The following is a 20,082-nucleotide window of genomic DNA, read 5'->3' as shown; positions in this document are numbered from 1 at the left end:
GAAGTAAACAAGGACTCTTTTTTGAGAACAAATTTTGTGCATTTCAAGTCACAGAGAGAAAACACCCCTGCCTGTCGCTGGGGAGAAGATAATGTTTTGATTCCATTGCTTTTAAGGGAAGCAGAAATTAGAATCTAATGAGAATTTGAGAGGCAAAGTCTCCTGTGGCCTCCCGTGATCAGTGGTAGCCACCTCATATCAGACCTTTCACTCGTGTATCAGTTAGGCTGTCAAATAACTGTTCTCTCTCCCCAGTTTTTATTCCTTCTTGTATTTGTAGAAAATTATCATATCCATTTCAGCCTTCGCTCTGTGAGACTGAATAAACCACAATGTTCAACAGCTTCTTGCTGGAAAAACATGCTCTCCGCTCTTCTCAGTCTCCTCACAACTCTCAGGTGAACCTGTTTCAGTTTATATGCATCTGCCCTGATGACAGGAGCCAAAACACTGCTGTCAGTCCTGAAGCCAAAGTATGGGCACATACTGGTTCCAGCTTGACTCCCTCCCACTGCTGCTGAGTGCTGCATTTCCTCCTGGTTTGCATTTGGAGACATATTTTAACTTTCAGGTGATGACTTCGGTTTAGTCTCAGGCGCATCTTTAAAATGCCCTCTTTCTCCCTTCCGCATTCTTTTTCTAACATAGATTAAGTGGCCATGAAAGTAGTCCTTTTCCTGGCATTTTTCTTTGAGATCTGTAATACCTGTCTTGGTTTCTCAGCATCTCCACTACTAAAATCACTAGGCACTGTATTTGTGCACATGGTGAGCTTGTCTCTGGGTGTAGGATGGCAGTACTGCATTTAACAAGGGCATTTGTCTCTGGTCACAGTGCAAGACTCTAAGCTATTTTAGTAGCACTGAGCTCCAACATTAAGAAAGCTCTAACACAGCACTGGTCCAGTGGCAGTTCTAGCAAGGACATGCTTGTATGGCTGTACAGCAAGTGGACTCAGAGCCAGGAGGGGCAACCCACAACCCTGCACCTTGTTACACAGCAGGATGGTGCCTCATGTCAGCGAGTAGAACAACCACTGTCCCCCCAGCCTCTGAGGTAAATTCACCTCTCTTAAGCACTACCTTCCTCTGCAGCTAATTACCGGGCAGGTAAACCTGCAGTGATACCTGGGAATTCAGAGAGGGGAAGACCCACAATTGTTCAGCAAGACTTTTCATCCTTAAATTACAGAAACCCAAGAAGGCTCATATATTTACCCCTTCCAGAGGAACATAAATGCCAAAGAAAAGGTCAGACACCTTTTTTTTGTTAAACCAAACATTTCAACATAGAAGCACAAAATTACCACATTTACTCAAGCATGTAAACATTTTTACGCTGTGAGTGGAGGAGGAGAGACTTTAAATGAAACTGCAAAATCACCTTAATAAGGGAAAAAATTATAGGGCATTTGTGAGGGAATTATACTTGAGATGAAAACTAATACTAGGAAATCACCTATGCCTAGTGTAAACCTTCCTGGAATATCCAGGAATCTCAGCCATGGCCTGAGACTCTTCTTGTTGTGATGTATGAATCTAAAGAGGCAAGGGGGGGATATATAAAGACAGGTAATGCTGTTAGAAATCTGTAGACCTTTCAATAGACCTTAGAGATAAATCTGGTCTAATAAATCTAATAGAGCACACAATTATGCTTCTTAAGCATAGGCTTTTACCTTGTTAGGCCAAATTGTAATTTCAGGGGAAGAAGAATCAAAGCAAATACTCATAGGAGAAAATCTGTTGAACCAGTGAACTTTTCACCTCTAAGAGCTAGTAATGACCATAGGGTACAAGATCAGATGGTTCACTTAACTGCCGAGTAACGAAATTAGGCTAAAAGTTAGACCTAGTCTGCCCAGAGGCAACATGACAAATTAGATTCATCCGCTCACCATATTTGTATTAATGCACTTTTGTATTAGTGAGTGGATTATAAAAGAAGGCTTTGCCTCAAGGCAGGGTTTTCTGGCACTGAACTCAATTTCAAGCTGAGGTTCTCTCCTGAGGACACGATAAGACCGTCCCTTCTTTACAGCCAAGGATCTGATCCTCAGCAAAGATTTACTTGTAGATACCTGTGTTAAGAACAGTTTGGAGCTTAAAAACCTGCAGATTTCTTTCTATAAAACTATATAAATTGTCCGATTTTGATACACGTTTTAGTAACAATGGAATACTTAGCATATTTCTAAAATCGTTCAGTGTGTTCTACTGCTAATATTTAAAGAATTAAAAACAAACTTGGTTTAAAATCAGCTCTCTGGGATTGGCTCTGTAAATTCATCCCAGCTTCCCCTCTTGGCTAGCAGTCAGTAGTGAGAACTGCTATGTAGATGACCACCTCACTGTGCCACGGCTGCAGCCCTGCAAAGGGCCATAGCCCTGCAGTTGCATGGCCCTTTTAGTCCTGTGAGCGTTTCCAGCACAAGGCTTCACTCTGCAGCTCCAGCAGCGTGGCATCCCTCTGACCAGAGAAGGAACTGTGAATCAAGAACACATTTCTTTTTCCTCTGAAGATGAAAGACTTTTAAAATTAATTGCGTGGCATTATGGCTTGTCTGTGTTGTCAGCTTTGATTTTGCTCTGTCAAAATGATGGCCTCTGCCTGTCACACAGAGTGACGCTGTGCTTGTGAGCACCGCACTCGTCAAGTGGCAGCAGTGAGTGAAAGCATCACTGCGATCTGCATGGAAAGCAGTTTTGCAGAGTGGGGCACAGAGGGTGAGGTGAGTGCAGATGTTACACTCCTGCAGAGAAGGCAACACAGCCATCAGTCACTGCAGATGGTGCAGATGGTACTCTGCCATACCACTCACAAACCTGTGCCAGGTGTACAACCCTCCTCTCTCCATCCCTGCAAGCAATGCAAATTACTGGGGGTGATACTCTCGAGAAGCTTAATTTTAAGCATTCAGAGCCGAATGCACAACCACTAGATCAAAACCCAGAGATCTTAAGAGAACAGCTCTGTTGCTTTAGCAGGGCTGGACTGAGAAAGCTGGAGCAGAAGCTGAGAGAGGAGTCTAACCCATTTTCCCTTTAGAGGGCAGTGGTGTTCATCGCACAAAAGCTGCATTTCCGAGGAGGTAAAACCCTTATCGTTAACTGGGGTCAGCAGCAGCCAGCAATAGGGACCAGCACTGAGGTGGTGCTGCCTGCCACACTATACCGTACCGAAGAGCATCTCACTCTGATATACTTTCTGTAATGCTCAGTGAAGGGGCTCATTAATTTCCCCTCATTGTCATGCACAGTAGTCAGAGAAATAATTATGATTCCACAGAGAGGTTTCTGTTTTCCCACCACACCATGAACGCAGTCCAGGGTGAAGTGCTCTTTACCGTCAACACTTGCCAAATGACAGCCTCTCTCTGAGTCAGATGAGCCCTTCCTGCTAGACTCATGCCAGACATGCTCAGAAAGCCAATGTGTAGGAGGTGATTTCAAAGGCAATACTGACCTTTTCATGGGTTTGGGCGAGGCCTCCCGCTCCAGGTTGGAGGACGCATGCTTCACATGCATGGCGTTGTAGGAGGTGTGGGTATACTCGTTTTCGTCACTGTAGTCAGGACCGAGTAACGTTCGAGCCCATGTCCCCATGTCATATGGAGGAAGAGTGCCCCCAAATTCAGAGGGCAGGCATTCAGGGTGTATTAGCTGGTGAAGGCTGTTCAGGTTGTTACCATGAAGAAAGATCTTAGATAAAAGAAAATTCAAAGTCATCATTGATTCCTTACTCCGTTAAGTACAGTAACAACAGTACTAATGAGGTGTGGAGCATCATTAGTTGACACTGGAGTTTCAGGTGGGAATTCCTGAAGTGCTCAGGGATGGCTTGGGTGGGGAGCAGGGTGGAGATTAGTTTTGGGGTGTGCAGCTGAGGAATTAGGCTGGCATTATAAACACTTTTGAAAACCCCACTCTACTTGCTTTTGGCACATGACACTTTCACTTTCTTAAGTACCAGATCAGGGAAAGTGAAAGTCAGTAATAATGACCATATTGCTACTTATAAGAAGATAGAGGCTTGTACCAAGAGCAGAGAGAAGAAAAGGGAGACAGTACAGCTTACTGAAAGAAGATGTGAAGAGCAGGCATTCCGTGTCGAGAGGGCAATCCAGCCCTGCTCCCCAGGACTGATATTTCCCAGGGGTGTACCAGGCTGTGTTGCCATTTTGCACTGCTGAAGCGACATTCGTCTCTCTGATCCATCTTTTCTTTTGGATTGATACTACCCTTGTCCTGCCTGGCCAGACAGACCCCAGGGTGGGCTCTGGGCTTCCTGAGGGATGACCCAGTGCTTGGTTGAGAGACCGCAGAGGTCAAATGGCTAAGATGACTGCATGGGTTTCAGTGGGGAAGCCCTACCTCTTCTGCAGTGTGAGCAAAGAGCCTTCAGGTGGCTTTTCACCATGTGAAAACAGCCAACTTGCTGAAAGAATGAAATAAGAAATTTTATCCTCACAGAAAGAGCTGAGCTGAAGTTTGCCTTGCTGCAAGTGACTTCAGCCAGGCCTGATAATTCCTCCACATTGCCTATTCTCTTTATCCCTGAGCATGTCCCATTAAAATGTATCCACACTTTGTTAGTGATAACAGCTTTCTGGGCTCTGGCTGAGTTATTGATTCCATCCAGACTACTGCAAACTCCAAGTTTTCATAACAGCAGCAATTCTCTGAGGCCATATGAAAAATGCAGACAGAAAAAGAACGAAGAAAAGAAGGGCAGCTACAAGGCTACTTCGCCGCTGCAGCTTCCTACCCCCTCCCCCCCCCTCCCCCCCCGTCTAATTACCCTTTTCCTTGTCTTGTCTTTGAGGAATGGCTTGATTAACGTGTACAGCGCATGGATGTACCAGGGCTGGTTGACAAAATGGACTCCTCCAAAACGGGCAGGAAAGCTGTCCTACAAGAAGAAAGAAAGAAAAGGAAGGCAGTTAATAGATGCGGCGCTTTAGTCCAGCAGTCAATAGGATGGGAGTCAGAGGAAGAAGCCTGCCTCTTTCCATCTGCAAACAAGAACTGGGCTTACTGGGAGGGGGCAGGAGGGAAATGGAAAAAGAAAGATGCCTGGAAATGTTTGTATCAGTCTCCTCCGTTAGCAGAGGCAGTCTCTTCCCTTCACACACTAACACATCAGTTGCTGATGATTTAAAGTAGGCTTTCCAGCCACTTTGCGTAAACATCTTTTAACTCCATCAAGGGCATCTGATTTGGCTGGGATGGGAAGAGAGAGGGGGTTGATAAGCCCCGCTCCCTTGAGGGGAAGCTTTCTAGTTTCTCATTGTGCAGCTCAAGGCAAGCCCCGGTTCCCACGCACATCGCTGCACACAGCTCACCTTTTCACCCCTCAGCCTCCCTGCCTCCCTCCTGCTAAAATCATCATTACAATGGCTGACCTTTCGGGGTGAGCAAGCAGCATATTATGGGGAGGAGGATGGGTGGGAAATGCTGATAAGTGAAGGTGTGGGGAGAGCACACCATGACAGCACCATGGAAACTGCCTTCGCCCAGCTCTCGCTGCCGATTTGTGCACAAACACCCTTGGCATTAGCATGCAGGTAGTGTCCCGTGGGGAGGTGTTTGCAATAGTGTCCTACTCCGCTCAGCCAGCCTGGCACGCTTTAATAAAAGAGGAGGTTGTTGGCATGTCTTCAAAGGTTATTGTATACTGTGATGGGTATTTTGTACCTACACTCTCATCTAATAAATGTCAGTCAGTCAGGGAACAGCCCAGGACTTTTTCACATTGCATAAACGGGGGACGACCGCTGCTCCTGTGTGCAAATCTGCTTCCATTGAGAGGAGAGGTACCTGTCTGTCCCTTGTGAAGGGAGATCCTGATGAGGCTGTCCTCATCCTGCGTGTGCTTCTAACCCCTATGGCTCAGCATGGAAAGACAGGGCATAATCAGGTCTCGTCCTTCAGGGCTTTGGCTCTGAGACTCAGGCAGGTTCATTCTCTCCACAATTAGCATAGGGTATCCTGAGGCTTTCTCTTACCTTCCTCTGGAGCATCAGAGATTGAACAATTGAACACAGCTGGTGAGGATATGAAGTGGATTTGTGAGATGATACGGAGAGTCCCCTTATATACTTGCTTGGTATAGATCCTGCTCTGCTTCAAGGTCATTTTTGCCCCCAGATTTCACACCTATGTATGTGTCCCACCACCTCCTACCACCCTGCACAGTTTGGCAGGACTTACCACGCTCTTTGGCGCTGGCCATGGATTGCCCTGGCAGTCATCTTAAACCATGCTTAGGTAATGCTTGTGAGTGGCCACAGGCGTTAAGTGATACTTTTTTCTTTTGCTATACAGTAGTGTAAGACACACCTCAGATACATCAGATGACCTGAAATCATTACAAATCTTAATACTGGATGCTCTGTGCAAGAATAGCGGGTAGCCCAGTCCGGAGGCAGGATGCCAAACAGTGTAAAAAGTGATGCCAGTTTAAATCTCAATAAACAGTGAACTTAGCTTTTTAAAGGTGGTATGTGCTCTGTTGAGGTGTTCACTTACAATAAAGATGACTGTATTTCCATTGCTGCTGCAATATTCATTAGAGTTTAGGGATGCAACTCTGACTGACACAAACTACTGCAGTGCTGCAGGTTGCAGTGACTTCAGCTGGGCTGTGCTGAGAAACAGCCGGAGGGAGTCTGAGACTACCTATTAAAAAACACTGACCAACAGAAGTGTGAAGCCCAAAGTGATTTTCTACCCTGCGATAACCTAGAATTGGGGTTTAGAGCAGACTAAAGCAAAAAATGCCCAAGTCATGCAAAATTCACATATTCACTTGCTTTCCTCCTACATGGGAATGAAAATTTGAAGATCTGAAGCTTTTCACAGAAAATTCCAAAAGAAAAAAATAATTAAGAATTATTGGAATGTTCCATATTTGCCTTTTTTTAATTTTCAATTATGTATTTGTCAAGCTGGCTGCCATCCCACAAGCTGTATCACTAAGGGAGAAGTTCTGGACTCCATTTTGGGGCTGAGCTGCCACAACTGTCCCAGGCTGTACCATAGCAGCATAGGTCAGTGAGGAAGACAAGTCTGAGTCTGAAGCAAAGGAGAGTAAAGAAGTGAGAGATGGGAAGCAGAGGAAAAACTTCAAGACAAAGAGATTCATACCCGAGAAAGAAAGAAAAATTGTTTTGTATTCTCACTAGAATGCACAGATGATACTAATCACAGTCTTCAGTTAGAAATGTCAGTCAAACTTCATTTCCAAGGGGCAATGTGAGGATTTTCTTTAGAACATGTAGACCAGCCTCATGATAGCACATTACCCAGAAAGGTCTGAATGCTGAGAATAATAGAAAGCAGCCAGAGGTTTAAACTGTCATACAGCCTCTGGAAAAGGTCAATTAAGGAGCAGGATGTACTTTCCTAAATAGAAAATTAATTTTATGTCCACTCAACGTAGATTGTTCAGTCCATAAACTAGATTCCGTCTGGTACATCAGTAGATTCATTGTTACATGGAAGTCCCTCATATAACCATTTTATTTAAAGGCAATTACTTTCTTTTCATTCTGAAGGTATACCCGAAAATGCACAAATACCCTTGAAAAGTGAACATGATGGCCAGGGGAAAAAACAACCACCAAATAACAGGCTTTTTTTGTGTGTAACTTTCTGCTGATTTTTGTTCCCTGCCCTATTAGGCACAATAAGCTCAATTTGACCTTCATCCCTCAGTCCACCTGCATGTGTAAGGCTGTCAATTAGAACAAGGTCAAAGACAATTTTTTTCCCTTCTTTTTTTTTTTTAACCGAAGAAATTTGATCTGGGAATCATCCAGACACTGTTTGGAACTGCAACACACCAGTTTTGCACAAGTCCCTAATTAGAGCAGAGCTGTCTTGGAAAGAAAAGCTCCCGTCTGGAGGTCTGCCTTGTGCAGTTCCAGGAAGATGTATGAGACATTTCCCACACCCCACTTAGTGTCTTTGCTGCTTTCCCTGGGGCAAGGTGAAAGTAGCTGAAATTGATTTTCTGCTGGAGAGCTTTTGCTTTTAGGAATTCTCTTTTGATTTTTCATGTCTTGTGATTCCTTGGGAAGGTGTATTTTATAATGAGGCACATTTTTTGGAGCCTACTGTGAAAAGGACCCTGGGATCATGGAGCCTTCCCTTAACCTGATTCCTTGTTAAAAATACCCAATCCTGAGGATACATTTACATGTTATTCCAATGGCATAAATAAAATACAGCACGCAGGAATTGCTCTAATTATTTGTGGGCACTACTGTAATTTTCTCTGAAAAACAGGCTGGACATACTAGCATGGTAATGGTTGGGCTTGATGATCTTAAAGGTCTTTTCCAACCTAGTTGATTCTATGATTCGATGTTGCTAGAGATGAAATGGCAGCATGAAGAAATACATCCAACCCAGCGCTAATCTAGCCAACTTCTACTCAGCAGAAGAGAAGAAACAGTGAAAGGACTTCAAATACCTTCTTGTGCAGCTAGATCATGCCAGAGTCAGATCAGGTCTTCTTCACTGGAACCTGAAGTGAACTAAAGCAAGGACTATATCTAACTATGCTGAAGTGGCGCCTTCCCAGAGCAGTGTAGGCTAACATAGAGATTGAAAATTATCCAAACACAGCGTTTTAGTTGTTCCTCTTGATTTAACGTAACTTGTGCCATAGATGGGACTATTCTTTTGCCTGATTTGTCTTTTTTTGACTTTATGTATTTGTTTCTTTACTGCTTTCAGTTATTCTCTTCCTATGCTCAAAGAAATGAACACTTGAGTGCCACAGGCATCCCTAAATCCAATACAGGCCTCAATACATCTTTTATTTCAGATTGGAGAAGTGCCTTCAAGCTTGCAGATCCAAGCAAAATGTTACAGAGATCATTGTTTCCCTTCTCCGCTCAGACATCCTGTGCAAGGGAATTTCTGAACTGAGTCTGGGACTGAAGCCTCCCAGTACATAATGTCCTGTTAAATAGCTCAGGAGTGATAGCTTAGGAGGTGAATGAGAGACAATTTTTCATTACTTCTTCCTGTTCTTGCCTTCACGACATCTATTTCTTTTGGCATGAGTATGCATCAGAAACCTTTTACTGTGGTGTTGTTCTGAGCTGCCTGAAAGCTAAAAATCAAGATGATCTTCCAACATCTCCTCATACTGAGATGTAGAAAAGCAAAGCTACCTGTGGAATACCAAAATTAGGAATAAATCCAACCTGATGATCATGGTCAGTCATCTTTCTGAACTGCATAAATTGGCCTCATAGACAAATTGCCTAAGACCAGAAACTAAATTATAGCATATTTCTAAGTTACGAGATGTCTGAATTTTGTGACACAGATTTAAAAATCCTTTCACAAATCGTACCCTTTGCAATCAAAAGAGCAAATACACATCTTGCCAACCAAATGCATTTTAATCTGAACCATACTTGCCAGTTTATTGCAAATCAAAACATATTTCCCTTTGAAAGAAAATAATTTCCCTTAGATTCAGGAAGACTTCATTCAGAAACAAAACTGTTGAAAATGAAAGGTCATTTAAACTGAGGATAAAAACAGCATCTTTGTGCCTGTGCACTTACATAATCAGTCCCTGTGGTGGATTAAAGCTCCCACAGACTGTATTAATAGTTCAGGAAGATTTTATTAATAGTTCAGTGATAGTTTTTCCACAGAGAGTTTATGTGAGTGTGTGATTTTAATGGGTTGGCACCATAAATGAAAAGTGGCAGTGACTGAAAGTTGTTTTCCCCAGATTTTACAACTTTGTCAGATTTTGGATAGGTTGTGCCCATCAAAAACACATCCCTGAGAATGTGAATACCAAGCAGTGCCCTTGACGGGGACAGAGCAGGCTGTTGTACAGTATGTGCTAGGAGAGAAGGTAAAGTGTCTCCCCCATTGCTGCAGCTTCAGCTTCTAATTTTAATGTAGCTCCTAAGAGACGAATGCTTAGTTCTGGAAATCCCACAGGCAGGAGGAGGTGGGAGGCAGCAGCAGGCCTGGGAACCATGGGGACTGTGGGACTGGGATGCTCTCGCACCTCTCCGAAGAGTCTGTGGGGCTGCGGGAATCAGGGCTGCTGCTGCTCACCTGCTGCCGCCGTCCCTGCTCTGAGCACAGCACGTTTCAAACCTCCATTTGGGCGAGTTGCTCATCTTTCTGTTCTCTTTCTGCTCCCCCGTGTTTTTGTAAAGATGGGTATGCAAAATTAATGTTGCCTGTGGCAATAATTGCAAACTCACTCGTTTCTACCTTGGCATGCCCTCAGAGTACAGAGGGCTTGGAAATAACTGCACAGTAGTGGAAAACCGTTTAAAAAAAAGACATTAGTGCTAGCAATACGGCAGTCCTGACCTGCTCAAATACGACCTTAAAAACGATTTTTTGCAGTCGGGAAGAACTCATTCGTTTGGGTAAGCTGTGACTGTAACTGCTCACACCAAAACGTTCTCTTTTCTTTGAAGCATCAGTAGCAAAGGATTGGAGCAAAATCATAGGAAAATATGAGTGCTTGGTTTATTTTTGCACCACATACCCACATATGTAGATGAGTACTCTGAAGTACTCCTGTCAGGGAAGTGGAACTGCAAAATGAACACTGTGATGCATTCTCCTAGACATTTTTCATTGTGTTTGTTATCTCTTCTGCTACACTCGGTAACTTTTAAAATTCAGCCATTTGCAGTGGGTTCCTCCCAGTCATTACTGCACATTAGTGAGGCCCTACAGAGAATCTGCTCATGGGTGTTGGCAGATGGCACCAATAAATCAGGTTATAGAACACAGATTTGCTCAGTAAACTTTGATTTGTCCTGATAGAAGCATGCTGTCATATCATCTGGTCTAACAAAGTAATTCGTAACCTTCGGGCAAAAGGGGCATTTCTTCACTACCTTTTTACAAGAAACCCTCTGCCAAACCAGCTGGGAATAATTGAGGAACAGAAAATTTCCCATGAGCGGTGACTCTGTTGGACACACACCATACCGTGGTGCTGCTTTTTTGTTTGGAATGTGCCCCTGTTGATTTCAAAGTATTTCTCACACTTAAGATACAGACTGAGGCTTCCTCCCAAGCAAAAGGTTAATAAATTATATTGATGGAGAAACAGCAGGCTCATTCAGGGGCTTGCTTGAGGAGGTATGCAGAGAAGAGAGGAACTCAAGACATGATTAAAAAATAATAATACAAAGAGCACTGATACACTGATTTGGAAGTAATCCATACATGTGTGTGACTGGGCTGCCACCGTTTGCTCTAGATTAGGTCAGATTAGGCAAGGCCAGATCAGGCTTCTGGTGGAGCAGGAAGAGCAAGTCAAACACTAAGCCAAGGAAGGGCAGATTGGGTCACAGGAACAAGCAGCATCATGGGAAGGAACATGAATTAGCTGAAGGCTAATTTTCACAGTTAGTTTAGAAACTTGCTATGATCTTTGCTGCCAGCTCTAGCAAAGTGGGCTAAATTGTCTCTAGTGTCCTGATTTTTGGTGTAAACCGTAGCTCAGAAACACATTTATATCCAGCTTCCTGAAGTGAGGGTGACTGCAAGCTGGGTCGCTTCTATTCCTGTATCTCACTGAACATGAACGTTTGAAATTAGTTGTGGGGGAAGAAAAAGCAGCAGGAAGATCACCAAAGCTGAAAGCAGTTTAGGGTTTAATTAGAAATGCAAAATGTGATGGGCATAGTGCAAGCTTGGCTTGGAAACTTGCTGGATGAACACAGGTGCTGCTGCCTGAAGTGTGCGACTACAGGTCAGTTGTGGTGCTTCACTCTCCCTTGGCTGGCTGTGACCTATGAGATTTGACTGCTCACTCAAAATCATCATGAGAAGAAAGTCTCCATGCAAATGTCAGGATTCCAGAAGAAGTGACCTCTCTCCAATCCTTTCCCTACCACCAAAAGTAAAAGCAATGCTGTTTATCTCTGCTTGAGCCATTGGTGGGTTGTGTGGTGTGAGTTGCTCTCAGTTTTGGGGATGTGATAAAGAAGCGAGGTATTTTTGTAGTCAGATTTTAACGCAAAATGGTCACCAGCAGAGTGCACATGTCCAGAAATGGAAGCAAAATTTAGCATTAAGACAGCTTTAAGGAAAGACGACCCTGATTCTCTTGAACCTGAAAAAGAATCCACCCAGGCACGCTGGGGTTAAAAAGTTTGGCATGGAAAACTTAACCTCCAACATGTTCAATTTTTTAATACGCACTTTTTGAAAAAGAGCAACTTAAAGATTATTTTTAAGTATTTTTTCAAAGCTAAGCTCTAAACAAAATTCATTAGGGTTATTAAACGCTGTAGCCAAAATCTGCTATTTTCCTTTGCTGACCTGACTTAAACCTCTCCGTGGTTATTTCTATTTCCATAGGCAGGCCTTGCACTCATCCTGAAGGGTAATAGATCTGTTGGACACTGTGGTGGAAAGCACAGGGACTGAAGGGGATAGAAGAGAGAAGAAAATCACACTGAGGCAAACCCACTAGGATTTAAAAGGCTATTGAAAGGAGACACTCAAGTGCATGCGAAAAGCCAGTCCTGAAAAGGACGAAGTACAGCACCTTATTTCCTGTTAGATACTGGGATTTTAAACAAAAAACCCTGTACAAAGACTGCCTTTTTCGGAATGCACTGTTATGCATACAGGATTTATGTAAGACATTTATTCTATATTTTTCACATCACCACTTGCTGTATCTGTGTATCTGCTCTCTGCCAAAATAGCCCTGTGTCTGAGTGAAGGGGCAATAAAGGCCAAACTACCATGGTGAGGACAAATGCCCATAGCATTAGTTAAAGTCAACCGAAGAAAAGCAATTAAAAAAGGTCTTGTGGCACTTGCCTTTCTTCTCAGGAGACTCATTGACTTTGCAGAAAAGCTTTTCATCTTGCCTATGAATGCGCCAAGGTGTCACACAGAAATCATACAGTCTTATTACACTTGCGTTGTGATTGAAAGCTGATGATGGAGAAAAAGAGATTTTGTTATTTATAGTGCTAGGCAACCTATCTGGTGCTGAGCACAAGTCTGCTGTAGCTTGGCTTGAACAAAGCATGGAATCATCCTAAAGCTTTTGCATGTGCATTCACATGCAGAGCAGCGTGTAAAGGAGATTATAAAATATTATTGTGATGAGGATCAGAAAAAAATGATCAAGCAATTTTTTTTATTGGCATTTGTTGACTGACTGAAATAAGCTATTTGGCAGAGATTATTCCTTTTCCAGTAAATTTCTCTGCATCTAGCAAGAAGTTAAGAAAATCCTGTGTGTTGACTTTTCCATACAGCTCCTTGAAGGTATCATAGGCTTTTCACACCCATTTTCTCCAGGCTATCTGCTAAGCAGAAGCTATGTTTCCATCTTATTTCAGTAAGAATTTAAGTTTTTACCCTAATCTGTTTGGGATTGAATCCTCATTTTAAAATGGAAGGATGACCTTCACCTAGCTCTTGCACAACACAAATGTGCTCTGCTATATGTCCCCATGGTAAAGATATTTTTTCAGTTATTTTTAATCTTGTGTGTATGTGAAAGTGGGTGAGGAAACCCTGTAACCTACTTTGTTTTAAAGAGTCAAAATACTGCTGACTGTGCAATGGTGGAAACCCAAGTCTGGGGGATTCAATACGAGGCAACTCAGGATGTATTAGATAAACCCCTGACAGCAGCAGCACCTTTGCTTCATGTACAACCTCTTATTCTTCAAAAGAATAGAAGCCTGGGGAAAAAAAACACCTTTTATTATTCATGTGATTCAGTCTCTGTCCTTGTTACAATCTCAGCAAGACTGCTTAACTTTCTTATCACTCCATGCTGAAAGGGATCTTGTTTAATGTTATTTGTCCCACACAGTCACAAGGCTGATTTGGCAGGAGCAAACTGAAGTGTCAGGTCTACAATAGAATATAATCTGCTTGTGTCTGCCCTTTTGTGACCCCTTTGCCTATTTTCATTTTTTTAGCAATGAAGGAGTACCTTGGTAATGATAAACTTGACCATAATTGAATGTCCTTGAAATAAGTTTTGAGAACAAATGAAATTATGAGCAATGCTAAAAATACATGTGGAAAGATGTAAAGATACGTTGTAGAAAATATATCTTTAGGAAAGCTGTTTTTACAGTGACAGAAGCATTATAAGTTTCATGACATTTCTGATGCTCTATTTGCAATTTGTTATAATTTTGCCAAAGGTTTGCAGTTTGGGCCCAGAAGTTTCAACAGGGAGCTAGACATATTTTCATGGGGACACTTCTGGGGGCTGCAGGGTGGCGATAAGGGCACAAATGGAGTGTTTCTCAATGGGTGTGGGAGGAAGAAGTATTGTTTTCTGCACTTCAAAATATTTATATGATTACTGGAGGCTGGAGATTTAAAGCTCGGAGACGGTGGCGCATGGACCCAACCTTTCACATAAAATTTTCCTAGCGCACATGGTTTTACTGGCACAGTGTGAATTTGCAGCTCCATCTGTGCGTATGCCAGAACTCATTCAGGGAAGTTTGGAGGTTAAGATGCTTCATAAGATGCATTAGTCATAGTGATACCCTCTTGTATTAAAACCTACAATCAGCCAAAATTCTTAGAGATCACTAGCTATGTTTTGGTTAGATATAAGGAAGAAGCTCTTTACTGTGAGGATGGTGAGGCACTGGAACAGGTTGCCCAAAGAAATGGTAAATGCTCCATCCCTGGCCGTGTTCAAGGCCAGGTTAGACAGAGTCTTAGGTGACCTGGTTTAGTGTGTGGTGTCCCTGACCATGGCAGGGGGTTGGAACTTGATGATCTTGAGGTCCTTTGCAATCCTAACTATTCTATGATTCTATGATTCTATATTCTCCTACCAGAGCAGCTGCAGCCCTGACCCATGGATGAGAGGCAGAATTTTTCCTGCAGTGGTTGCTCCTAGAGATAGGGTAGAGTCAGGGCTCCCTGAGGCTGTAATTTGGTTCTGGGACTTCTCCTTTTCTAAGTGCATGACTTTGCCATTTTAATGTTCTTTTTGTTCTGTATTCATCACCTAAAACAATGCTGGGTGACAGCCAGTGCTTCTCATCACATAATCACTCAGAATCAGGGCTTTTATCAGTCTGGCAGCGTTAAATGCCGCATAAACTTTGTACTCATTGCTGCACAAAATACATGCTTATACTCTGCAACAGCTCTCTCACTTCCATGACACAACTTCCCTTCAGTTTACACTTCTCATTCCTCACTACCTTGCTTTACTGTAAATTTAAATCTGATTTCAGAACAACTTTAAAAGGTAGTGGTAGAAAAAATATTTCTGCTGTCTGTGTAGGTGCAAGGAAACCAGGGAACTAATCAGTGTAGCTTCCAAGCCTTTTCCTTATCATCAGCCGAGCATTGATATCAGACTACAGGGATAATTCCAGGGCAATGTTTCAGTCCTTTGATCTCTTCTATGTTATCACCTGCTCCCACTACAGTCCCTGAACAAGAGGAGTCTGAGAGTTACCAGTTAAGAATACCGCCCAGCTAGTGCTTATGCTGCCTACTCAGAAAGGTTATTCTTAATTGTGTTTTCAGGCAGCACAGCATCAATCTGCAAGCTAATGATTCCTCCATTCTCCTGTTCTACTCTTAAAAATTTGTTCTGATTGTTTTTTCTAAGGCCAAGAGCAGAAATGATAAAGACTTCACTGAACTTGCTAAAACTACAGCTAGTAGGAAGGTGTGACCCTCTATCTCACCCACCTCAGGTTAAAAAGGCATACAAATTTCCCTCTTCCTCTTTCTTCTTGTATTGGATTAAAATCATGCTTTAGGTACTGCTACACAGAGTCTTACATGAATTAGGGTTTTTCAACCCCGAGGCTTGGAGTATGTGGTATCATAACCCTGGAGGTCATTAAATTTGCTAGGTAGATGAAGTCAGTCTGTACCTTCTCCTTTGAAGGCTTCCCATCGAGAACTGTTTCTACCTGAAGGCATGCAGCAGCATATCCTCCTCTTTAAAATCCAAGCAGTTTATTGCTGTTCCCTGCTTCACTACCAGGGCATTTGCAAATCAGTGCACGTCATTAACTTTGATTTTAACAAGGCTTTAGGCACATTGGCTCATATTGGCTCTCCCGTTAGTGAACTGGAGAGATTTTGTTTGGAGAGGTGGTATACAGTTTGGGTGAAAAATCAATCAGGATGTCAGGATTCAAGTGTTGAGATAAGAGATACAAAGTCTCCCTCATGGTCATTTACTTAATATTTTCTCTAGGGTTGATACTGGAGCCAGTACAGCTCAATGTCTTTATAAATAACCTGGGTGATGTTAGGGATTAGAAGCTCAGAAGCTTTGCTGATGGTACCAGACTGTGGACTACAGATGATATGCTGGAGATTAAGACAGAGAGTCCCTGTTTAGAGGGACAGATTGTGACTGGCTGGAGAGATGAGCTGCTGGGAAATTCCATCTGTGGAGATGCTCATATCTCAGTTGGAGTAGACCTTGAGTGACCTAATCTAAACTCAAACCTGGATCTAACTCCAAAGTTTGCCCTGCTTTAAGCCATGAATGGGATCAGATGACTTTCAGAGATAGTCTTACAACCTTAATTATCCCTGGATCCTATTGCATTTTCTATGTGTGCATCTGAACTTGTCAGACTGTTCCTGCCCTGTAATTTACTTAGTCATGTTCCACACTTACCTCTGACTGGTTACTCCAGGGCTTCAAGTTGCAGTTTCCATTTAAAGCTACAGCTTTTATCATATTTAAATTATGCCCCAGAATTTATTATAGACTAATGGGCAGGGAGGTAAGTCTTGTTTATAATATGCTTTGCCACAAAACTCATATTATGAGCATAAATGACAGCAATAAAGAAAATAAAATAATCTGTTCAGACCAGAAGAAAATCTATATCACTAACTCCCTGCATTGAACTGTTGTTCCGAGAATGAAGGATTTCCTTGTTATCAGGAATGTGCTGGGTGAAGAGAAGTCATTAGAAAAGCTGCATTGCCTATTAACTGCTACAGTATTACACACATCCCCCAATGCTTATTAATCCCATTTATGTCCATCAATTTAATTAAAGCTTCTCTGTTATTGAAATCTATAACTAGTGCAAAAAGGTGTCAGAGCTTAGGAAACAGTGTTCATTTTATGCTGTCCGCTGGTGGACTAGTAGAGATAGGCTATTTCTGGCAGGAAATAAACAGTTTCTGCTGGAAATCCAGCAATTCAGAAAACATTTGGAGATTGCAACCAAAGACGACATTTGTCTGCACACGTTGGTGGCAAGTTAATAGTACTGCTGAACGTTTTACAGATGCTTGACCTGGGATTCTTTTTCTCCTTTGCTTTTGACACTGACACAGCTTTGTCATGTATATGCAGTAGTGTGCATGCACAGTATATCTTTGCACAAAAATTCAAGAAAAGGCCACTGACAACACACTTTTAATGCAGAGGTTGCACTAATATCTTGTTTCCTCACTTCTATTAAGGGTTAGTCTGGGAAAGTCAGTTCACTGCTTATTGGCACCATCCTCTCCCACAACTTTTAGCAAACTTTCTTGTTTTTTCTCCATAATTCTCTGCGCCAGGCTCTATATTGTTTTAATATTGAGGTTAAAACAAACCTTAGGCACACTGTATTGCACAACCTAGGAGAGACTGCATTGTTAAATAGGCCCTGCTGTTTGAACTACCTGAGTTGTGAACGGGTTCAGGTTATGAAACCTGCTCCATGTGAAATCCATGACTGAACACAGTGAAATCTTCACTCGAGGTAGTTATTGAATGGCTAATTTTCCCAGGAATAAACAACAAGAAAATATCCTGAACAGAAAAATAGAGATGTTAAATGCCTTTCCAGTACCAAAAATTTTTCCAGACTAGAGAACATAAGTGGAGTAATTTTCCTAGTACTTCAGTCTGTATCCACAAGCCAGAAGTGTCACTGGAAAGGTAGCTTAATTTCTGACAGAGAAGTTCTGAAGCACTTTGATTGTTAAAAATACTTTCCCATTAACTTAGGCAGAGGAGGCTAATTGTCAAAGATCATCACAGCAATTGGAACACCACTCTCAAGCTAAAGTGAAACATGTCAAATGTATGTTTTCAAACCGACATTACAAACAAGATTGGCAAGAATAAAAGCATGTTTGTAATAGATCAAAAGTAAAAATATTTTTTCAGTGTTTGAAATCAAATTCAGTTTGTGATAAGATCACAGTTAGATTCTGAGAATAATAATTCAAGAAAGTGTCTACTGAAATACCCAGAATCAACTTACAGCAAAGAAATAGCATTGCTAAAGCAATGAAGGACTTGCCAGAAGTTTGAGGAGGTTAGATGTTCTGATGTTGTGGACATGGAAATAAACTCACAGTGTTTCTTTGACTGAGACTGAGGCAGGAAAGCATAACACTGTCAGTGTGGGAGTCCACAGAGCCCAAGACTCTGAGAAATCCAGAGTAGACAAACGACTCACACAAGATAATACCTGTCATTTGTAAAAGGATCATAACACTGAACAGGCTTTTACAAGCATCAGCAGAGATCTGTAAAGGAAGGAAGCAGACTTTTTCATAGTAGTCATGCAAAACAGCACAGTAGAAGCTGAGTGGACTGTCCACCTGAAGGCCCATAGAACACAAACTGATTTTCCATGATGTTTAGGTGCATTAGGGACAGCAATATCAATAGGCAAGTCACTGACGGTAGGAGTCAATAAAAGTCTCGTCTTATAGAGGTAAAATTTATTCCATTATAGGTTGATGCCAGTAAGTGTTAATGAAAGTGATAATGAAAAATATGGAGGGGTTAAAATTTCTAACAATACCAGAAGGAAAAAAGATGCATATTATTGAGATAAAAGACATCAACTTCTGGATTTAAGAGAGTCGATTCATTCAGTGTTCAGACAATTGTTGACAGCAACCCAAGAGGATACTAAAGGTGCTTTTAGAAAATAGAGGAACCATCAACAGAATATGGAATAGAGACAAAAGGGTCAAGGTGGTACATGGCTCATCTACCCAGGAAAATTCCTCTTCCATAATCTAGGCTACAATAAGAGGAGGTTTTGCCCTAGGGAGAAAAATATAACTAAGAAGAACAAGTGAGAGTAGCGCTCTTACAGATCAGTTAAAAATCAAGCAAAAACATTGAAATATTACATTTGCATATGAATGACCTAAGAAATGGCATCTATTGCAATGTCTGTAATGAGAAACTGAAAGGACAGTAACACTCTGGGAGGTGACCTTTATGAAACTGGGACATCCATTTGTGCATGATCATTATCTCTTTAGGAAACCATTTTCTCAGAATGCCATTGGGTTGTGCTTGGAGCCAGAAAATTCGTGCTTGGAAATCCAGCACATTTGACAGTGTAGACAGTACTAAGTTATGCATAAATTATGCTGTTATGCATAAGTTATGCTAGATATAGGGGGAAAGTATAAAAAATCCTGTCTGGAGGCTTCGAGAAACTCAAAAAGCACAACAAATTCTGACATAAACTAAGCAAATTTGGATGTAAAGTGTATAGAATATTCCAGAGAACTCCTTGGAAAAGCCTCCCCCAGCAAACCCCCCAAATGGGGGAGATATAAGGAAATTTGCACCTAATCAAGCTGTCTGCATCAGCAACTGGAGAAGGATACTGAAAAGATACATGCAGGAAGGGTAGGTCACAATCAGGTCTGTATTTAACATTGTGGCACCAGTGATGCATTGGAGGTCACACGAACTCTGAAGACAAGATGCCTGTGCTTGTCAGCCAGCTGTCAGAGTCACTTTGGCCTCAGAAGTGTTTTGAGACAGATAAAGCAAAGCAGTAAGCCCAGTGTGGCTTGTGAAATGATGTTAGGAGTAATGAAGGTGGGAAGCAGTCATGCCAATGTGCAGTGGACTCATCCTGGATGCAAGAGACACTGCTGCACCAGATGGACACATGTGGAGGTGGCGTGGGCTTTCTCAGCTGAGGCAGCTGAGCCCCAGATATGCGAAAGCAGGAACTGAGGGACCTGGCAATGGCAGAAATGGCAGCATGGATATTACAGCTGAGATCCAAGGCTCCATGTCACGGTACGGCACACCTCA

At 42.3% G+C, this 20,082-nt stretch overlaps 1 protein-coding gene across 1 annotated transcript in view; it reads right to left on the bottom strand.

Moving 5' to 3' along the window:
• CLVS1 (clavesin 1) overlaps positions 1–20,082 on the bottom strand; it is a gene marked incomplete at both ends in the record, with an annotated part of 92,020 nt that overhangs the window by 11,439 nt on the left and 60,499 nt on the right. Inside the window, 2 exons of the mRNA XM_080610688.1 lie at positions 3,466–3,701; positions 4,801–4,911. Coding sequence (XP_080466814.1) covers positions 3,466–3,701; positions 4,801–4,911 — 347 coding nt within the window. The remainder of the gene's footprint in view (positions 1–3,465; positions 3,702–4,800; positions 4,912–20,082) is intronic.

Source organism: Psittacula echo (assembly GCF_963264785.1).
Source record: "Psittacula echo genome assembly, chromosome: 2".
In the NCBI taxonomy this organism is placed as follows: domain Eukaryota; kingdom Metazoa; phylum Chordata; class Aves; order Psittaciformes; family Psittacidae; genus Psittacula; species Psittacula echo.
This window is presented reverse-complemented; position numbering and strand designations above follow the sequence as displayed.